Source organism: Sorex fumeus, unplaced genomic scaffold, assembly GCF_029834395.1.
Source record: "Sorex fumeus unplaced genomic scaffold, SorFum_2.1 ptg000232l, whole genome shotgun sequence".
Classification (NCBI taxonomy): domain Eukaryota; kingdom Metazoa; phylum Chordata; class Mammalia; order Eulipotyphla; family Soricidae; genus Sorex; species Sorex fumeus.
Window position 1 is genome coordinate 964,147 of NW_026606289.1, and position 7,503 is coordinate 971,649.

Below are 7,503 nucleotides of genomic sequence, written 5' to 3' on the forward strand. Positions count from 1 at the left end.
GCCTTTACTTTTACTTTTACCTGCAGGATGGGAGTGCAGGCTCTGAGCTGGCTCGGGGTGCTGCAGGAGTCTAGTCAGAGAAAAGGCTTCTTCCGGGGAGAAGGGCAGAGTCCTCGCGCCCTGCCGTTGCGGGACCCCCAGACACCCAGCAGAAGGGGTTGGGCTGGGCTCCTCTGAACAGCAGCTTTGGGGTAAAGGTCAGTTCCCCTGGCAGGGGCAGACATTGGAAGCGCCCTCCCTGCAGGATGGCAGGACAGGCCCAGCCTGGCACGCGTCTACTTCCTCAGTCACTTCCAGGTGTTTCTGGTGAATTCAATGGATGTCAGTCTAGTCCACAGTCTCCTGCCACAGCCATGCCTTTGGATCCCCTCAAGACCCCGCTCTGGAGAATCCCTTAAAGGACATAAGAGTTTTATGAGTCTCCCACCTGAAAACACTGACCAGTCGTTGGATGGAGCCAGCGAGCGTGAGGGATGGCCCAGATTGTCGCCTCACTCAGCCCAGCACCAGCGTCTTATTCCTCCTGAAGTGGCAGGCCAGGGCGCTTCGTGTAGGACCAACATACGTCTCTATGTACGCATGACAGTTTTCAGGGCAGGGGAGAAGGGAGGGGAGCGGCTGGGATGGCCATGCTCTGCGGAACCCGGAGCCACACATTCTGTGCCTTTTGGGATCACTCAGAACTGCATGGTGGGTTTTCTGCAGGTGGAGGAAACGGCCTTCCCAGCCGTGGTCCTGCCATGAATTTCTGAAGGTGATTGACCCTTGGGCTCCTCGAAAAACTTGCCTCTCTCGCCGCAGACTGTTCCTTGCGATCGTGTGGTGGCTAGCAGGGGCCGGGCTGCTCCTTGTCGTGAAGCAGCTGGTGTTTGAGGAGGTTGGGGCGTCTGCTGAAGACTTTCCCACAGCGGCTGCACTTGTAGGGCTGCTCGTCTCTGTGCACGCGCCGGTGCTGGCTGAGGCCTGAGCGGCCCTGGAAGGCCTTCCCACACTCCTGGCATGAGAACGCCTTCTCTCCCCTGTGGACGTTCTGGTGGTGGATGAGCTGGGAGATGCCCTTGAAGGCCTTGGGACACTCGCTGCACGTGTACGGCTTCTTGCCGCTGTGGATTCGCCGGTGCTCAATGAGGTTGGAGCTCCGGCTGAAGGACTTGCCGCACTCAGGGCAGGCATACGGCCGCTCGCCGCTGTGGGTGCGCTGGTGCTCCAGGAGCGCAAAGCTGCGGCGGAAGAGTTTCCCACACTCAGGACACTTGAAGGGCTTCTCCCCGCTGTGGATGACCTGGTGTTTGATGAGGTTGGAGCTGCGGGTGAACGTCTTCCCGCACTCCGTGCAGCTGTAGGGCTTCTCACCGCTGTGGATGCGTTGGTGCTCCTGGAGGGCGGAGCTCCTCCGGAACAGCCTCCCGCACACGGAGCACTCGTACGGCTTCTCGGCGCTGTGGATGATCCAGTGCTTGATGAGGTTGGAGCTGCGGTTGAAGCACTTCCCGCACTGCTCACAGAGGAAGAGCTTATCGGTGTTTTGGGGGCGCTTGGGCCTTGGGCGCGCTCTCTGCCTCTCTGGGCGCTTGCTCGCCAGCACGCTCTCTCCTCCCTTAGCTGCAGGGCCGCCTGGGTCCTTCTTGCTGCCAGGACCACCCCCCACAGAACCTGGCTTTGGAGCATCAGCCTGTTTCCCTCCGGGAGTTAGTGCTCTCTCTGGTTGGCCAGCCGGCTGGCCCTCACCGCCATGTGGGCGATTGGTCTCTTGTGGTTCTTTGGGGCCAGGATTCTGCTTGGAAACCCGTGGCTTGCTCTTAAGCCTGTCACCTGTCAGGTTAGAATACCAGTCAGGGTCACTCTTGACTGCGGATGAGGGTGGGAGGGGGGACGGGGAACGAGAGGCTCACGGACAGATACAAGGTGGGGATGGTGTCATTGGTGTCAGGTGGCATGCAGCACCTTGACGGAGGAGCTTTGTCCCAGAGAGATTTAGATGTGGCACAGTGGCAAAGAGAATCCCCCAGCCAAGGCAGCAGCGTCCCTCCACCAGCCCCTGGACACTCTTGGGGTCCCCTTCACTTACCTTCCTGCACTGCTGTGCCCCACGTGCAGGGGGTTGCTAGCAAGGGCTGCTTGCCTCGTTCCAACCAGGCAACCAGGTCAGGCTTAGAGGATGTGAGTCCTGTCCATGGAAGCAAGCACGTGAGTCACTGCAGAGCTCAGCCCAGACTTACTGTCTTCAGGTAACAGAGAAGGAAGAGCTCTCTAGAAGGTTCTGTCAGTGGGGCGGTGGTGAGAAATGACAGAATCCCTCGAAGGAAGTGGGGGGTTCTGAAGGTGCAGGGGACAGACAGGCACAGAGAGCCCCAAGCAGGGGTCGGGGGCAGGCAAGAAGATGGGGAGTTTGTGTTTTGTCCAAGAAATGCAGCCCACTTGTGGACAGCGGGGAGTTCTATGAGACCCTAAACCACAGAGGAAGAGGAAGAGCAGGGAGCCATAGGGGGGAAATAGAGGTAAGGGATTGCCAGCCTCCCAAAACATGGAATCCCCCGTGTCACCATAAAAAAGAACCTATGTCTCACTTACTTATACTAAACTCATCTGGATATTCCAGAAATTTCCTAGGAACCCCAGATGTGCTTGATGAGGATAATAAAGAAGCAAAGGAGAAGAGGTTAGTCTCCCTCTCTGATCATAAAAGTCAAATCTGTGAATGAAAAGATGGGGAGTCAATAGACCCCTGCAACCTCCAAGGCAGTGAATCCAGGGTGCAAGGTGGGGGAAGTCTGGCCTGGCAGCAGAGGGGATGCTCTGGCTCCAACACCCAGTCCTGACATCCTGGTTAGTCGTTAAGTGGCCTCTTCAATGTGGTCGTGGCTAGCTGGGTGCCCTCAGCTGCCCTGGGTCTCAGAGGCCAAGTCATGCCTTGTCCTGGGAGTCCAGGACCCGTGGGGCTTGATCCCAGGCAATGAGGCTGCCAGTCTAGCAGGCAGAAGGAAAGAAAAACACAACCCTGATAAAGATGAATCAAGTTTCGGGGCTAGAGAGATAGTGCAGAGGGCAAGTTGCTTGTGTCACCGCAGCTGACCCAGGTTCAATCCCCAACCCCCTATATGGTGCCTGCCAAGCACCACCAGGAGTGATCCCTGAGTACAGAGCTAGGAATCAGCCCCAAGCATTGCCAGGTGTGGCCCCCAAACAAACAGACAAGATAAATCAAGTTTTGACAGTGGGAAGCAGTGTTGGTGGAGCTTGTATCTATGTTCGGGGTGGCAAGGGGTCAATTAAGCCACAGACTTATCTGTCAAAGGTCCATGTAAAGCCCCAGTGCGGAAGGGCAGAGTGAGCACTGAAAGGTGCTTATCCCTTAGAGAGTATCTGGGTCACCCTGTGAGACTGGCCTGCACACGAGCTGAAGCAGAAAAAGAAACTGAGCCTGAGGGCGAGGGTGTGCGGCGGCCCTTACCCAGAGACACCAAGTGGTGGTAGTTCTCCAGCATCACTTGTCTATAGAGGATCTTTTGCCTGAAATCCAGAAGCTTCCACTCGCCTTTGGTGAAGTCCATAGAGATATCTTCAAAAGACACTGACACCTAAAACAGAGCCATCCCCGTGGTCGCGCCAGTTTGGCACCACACAAGCATCACGGAGGCGCTGGCAGCGAGGAAAGGGAGCACGAGGGGCTCAGTAGCTGGGGGCGGTCCAGTGATGCAGAAGCAAGCAGCTGCTGGGGGGGCCAGAAAGACAACAGCGGGGGTGGTGGGCGCCTGCCGTGCACGCGTGAACCTGGGTTCCATCCCCGGCATCCCATATGATCTTCGAACACTGCCAGCAGCGATCCCTAAACACAGAGCCAGGAGTAAGCCAGAGCAAGCCTGAGCACAGCCAGGTGTGGCCCCCAAGCCCAAACCAAACCAAACAGAAACAAAGCAACCAAACGAACAAGCAGCTGTCTCTGGTGGGAAAGAAGCATCTGGAACTCAGAAGTGGGGGTGCTCAGTGCAGCCTCAGCTGGCGGAAGAGGAGCGGAGTGGCAATGGAGGGGAAGAGGCAGAGGTGAGGGCTCCCCAGTCGGGAAACCCCACTTACCTTGGGTCTGGCCTTTGGGAGGGGGACCTCCATGGCTGGGTACCCCAGAGCTGAGGGAGGAGAGGGCAGCATGAGGACCATCCAGCACTGGAGCCTGTGCCACTGATCTGGGTCCCTGAGCTTGTCCCTGCCACTCCAGTGGCTCCCTTGGGAGCCTCACTCCAGGTGACACAGGTCAGAACCAACAGGCGTGCTGAGGGCGGGGTGGGGCATCCCACTTTCCATGCTTGGCTTCTGTCCCCTCCAGGGAAGTAAGCCAGGCGACAGAAGTGGCTCTTTCCTCACAGTGCCTGGGGACCAGCCCAGCCTTCCTCCCAGCACCCCACTCTGGGGAGCTCCGCTGGGCCCCGATTGCCGCCTCTGGAAAACTGCCGTGAAACCAGCTTCCACCATGCAGAGCTGGGCTCTGGAGAAGAGAAAGACCCGGCTCGGGGAAGATGCACGGGGTTGGGCACTGCCACAGGGTGGGTCAAGGATACAGCCCCAAGCTTGGTGTCCGTGGCACTGAAAGTGGTCAGCTGCAGTAGGTGGTGAAAGCTGAGCGTCATGAAAGGTCCGAAAAGGTTTTTCCTGTGGCAAAGCAGGTCGGGCCAGGCAGTGGACTGTGTCCCACCCGACGGACACTAGAGTGAGGGGAACCCAGCTGGGGTGTGGCTGCAAATGCCACGCAGGGCCAGGCCTCCCCTACAATCACTGCACCCTGCCTCGGCCAGATTGCCAAGAGGGAACTTGTGAGCCCCGTGTCTGGAGGCCTGTGTTGACCCCAGGAGTGCTCCCGCAGGAGGACACACCCAAACCGGCCACCAACCAGAGACAGGTTCTCAGGCTGCCTCCCCATCGTCTGCTGCCCCAAGCTGGCATAGTCATAGGGGATACATCAGCAACGGGTGCACAGGGGGAGCCCATGGAGGGCTGCGGCTGCCCCATTCTAAATGAACGGCCTTCGGACCTGAGCTCCACTGTGTAGATGTGCCTGAGGACCACTTAAAGACACTGCCATGGGGTGACCAGCTGATCCAAAAGATGAGTCATTCTCCTGGCTGGGCAGAAACAAGGGGAAGGGCCGGGTCAGGGGTGTGGCTGGGTGATGTGGCAGCACTGGTGCCTGCAAGCTGGAGGGCCAGTGGCACCAGGTGACAGATACAGCTGTCTTACAAGAGAAGGGCCTGGAAGTACTGGTCTTCATCTCTTGTGAAGTGAGTTCAGCAAAAGCCAAGGAAAAAGGAAGAGAAAGAAAGAAGTAAGCCAGGAGGGCAAGCAGATGACCACGCCCACCGGGAGGCAGCCTGGTCACCCTTCCTCCCTGCAGGGCAGCATCCAAATCAAAGAGAATGAACGGGAAGGAAGCATCTGTCACCTGAGACCCCCCCCCCCCCCCAGCCTGTCCCTGGAGAAGAAAGGAAACAGAAAGCAAACTGGGGAGGTTCGCGATAGCTGCTGAAGGCAAAGGACCCAACCCAGAGGCGAAGCCCTCACACCCCAGTGGCCTGGCAGAATGGCGCGTTTGTTTCAAGTGTGAACTGATTCAACTACTATTGCAGCCATGTTCTGGGAACTCTTTTCTCCACCCTTCTCATACACAACTGACCCCTTTACCAAGGGGAGGGGTCTCCAAGGCCACTCGACACCCCTTCTGTTAAGTGACCCTCACCTCAGTAAAATCTATGGAGGAGGGTATGGAGAGTTCATGCACTGTGGAAAACACGTGCCTCACACTCAGTCAACCTGGGTTCCATCCCTGGTACCCCACAGGGTGCCCTGAGTCCCGCCAGGAGTGATCCCTGAGCCCAGAGGCAGGAGTAAGCCCCGAGAACTGTCAGGAGTGCCTCCCAGTCCCTCCCCAAACAGACTGAGATGATTACATCTTCTTGCCACATCTGTGTCACTGTGACACTCCCCACCCCACCCCCTGCCCGGTGTCCAGCAGATGTGCGTGCTGTAGGGGCTAGTCAGAGGAGCTAACTCTAGTCTGCTCCAGTTTTGAAGTGGCCATATGTCTAGTTCTAGAGCCATTTTGAAAGACATGAGAAGGAAAAGATGTTCTCTTTTTCTCCCCCAATGCCAAGATGGACGGGGTTGCACTCTCGCAGGAGAGGGCACTTGGGCTGAGTGCCGGGAAGAACAAGGTGCCGGCCAAGACAGAGGGGTATTCAGAGTCGTGTGCACCTCATCGCCATGTCCCCTAATGCGACGCAGCCCCGCGGGGGAGGGAGCGACACTGGAGAGATGGAACAGAAGGAAGAATCTAGAAAGATCCTGTAGAAGGGGGCGTGGCTTCATCTCAAACTCGTGATTCTTGAGCAGAGAATTGAGGTGGGGGATGGGGTAGGCGAAGGCTTCCCCGAAACTGATATAGGGTCCATCTGGAACGGGGTGGGGGCTGACATCAGAAGCCAGGAAGGCCCCCACAGGTGTCATCCCGCGGAATCAGCCAGCGCGGGGCGGCGATGGAAGCCGAGCAGAGCTCCCGCGCCCATGTCCCCGGACAGCACAAGAGGGCGCTCTCCCTCCAAGAGAAAGCCAGCGAGCCACCGGCACGACAGGCCCTCAGCCCTCGTAGGGATAGTCAGGCTCCTGCCCTGGGCATATTCCTACCGAGGGGCCATCCTCTGGGATCCGGCGGGTCAACACTCCGAGTGTCGCCTCGGGGCTCCCTCACAGCCTTTCGGAGCTCAGGTCACCGGGCATCTCCCTGGAGAAATGACCCCAGGCCCGGGGTTAGGGCAGGCATCCTGGAGTTTGGTACGTCTGTGCTGGGGGCCCCAGGCTCTGCTAGGACGTCAGGAAGCGTTCCTTTCGATGGGGTGCGGCCCCGTACTCCCAGCCCTCCCCATGTGCATCTCAGCGTCCAACTCCTCCACCTTCCTGGCTCTCCGTTTCTCTCACTCACGTGGCCGCGTGGCCACAGTGCCTTTGCCCGGACGGCTTTTTCCTAACGAGCATGGGGCTGTCTGGGAGTTTTCTCAATGTCGCCTTCTAGCCACGCGATTTAAGCGGCCGCCCCGCCCCCACCGTTTCCCAGCTCGATTTCTCCTCCAGCGTTTGCTGTTTACCGTGTGTGGCCCGCGCGGGGGAGGGGTGGAGGGACGACCCTGGGCTCAGTTTCCTGGCTCTGGAAGGTCCGCTCCGCTGGGCAGCTGGGGCGGGCTTGCACGCAGCGAGAACTGTCCGGGCCAGCGCCGGCCGCTCACTCCCCCTGGAGCCCGGCCTCGTTCCTGCCCAGCCCTCCTTGGCAGACTGCTCGCTGCCAACCCCGCATCACCTAGGTGACACTGCCCCCCAAAGCGGCGGGGGCACACTTAGGACCTGTAGGCAACGGGCTAGTGCATCGGTGCAGGAGTGCACTCGCCCCAACGCCGGTGCCCGCGGTGGCCCGCTCAGGTGCCAAACCCGAACTTACCCGGCGGCTCGCATGCAGGACGGAGTCTC

General features: G+C 58.8%; 1 protein-coding gene across 2 annotated transcripts; it reads right to left on the bottom strand.

The window, feature by feature from the left end:
- Window positions 1-759: 759 nt before the first annotated feature.
- Window positions 760-7,226, bottom strand: ZFP92 (ZFP92 zinc finger protein). Of its 2 annotated transcripts, XM_056108696.1 has the most exons (4): window positions 7,128-7,226; window positions 3,452-3,578; window positions 2,069-2,167; window positions 760-1,812 (listed from the first exon to the last, which is right to left on the bottom strand). In XM_056108696.1, the coding sequence occupies exons 2-4, from the start codon at window positions 3,549-3,551 to the stop codon at window positions 827-829; spliced, it is 1,185 nt and encodes a 394-aa protein (XP_055964671.1). In that variant the 5' UTR covers window positions 3,552-3,578; window positions 7,128-7,226; the 3' UTR covers window positions 760-826. The 2 variants fall into 2 exon arrangements, with proteins under 2 accessions (XP_055964671.1, XP_055964670.1); XM_056108695.1 differs by lacking the exon at window positions 7,128-7,226 and having other exon boundaries at window positions 3,452-3,673.
- Window positions 7,227-7,503: the final 277 nt, after the last annotated feature.

Coding starts and splice junctions, on each gene's coding strand:
- ZFP92 (XM_056108696.1), bottom strand. CDS start 3,551: ATGGACTTCACCAAAGGCGAGTGGAAGCTTCTGGATTTCAGGCAAAAG. Junction 2,168..3,451: donor CCACCACTTGGTGTCTCTGG/GTAAGGGCCGCC, acceptor TTCCATGGACAG/GACTCACATCCTCTAAGCCT. Junction 1,813..2,068: donor GGGCACAGCAGTGCAGGAAG/GTAAGTGAAGGG, acceptor CTAACCTGACAG/GTGACAGGCTTAAGAGCAAG.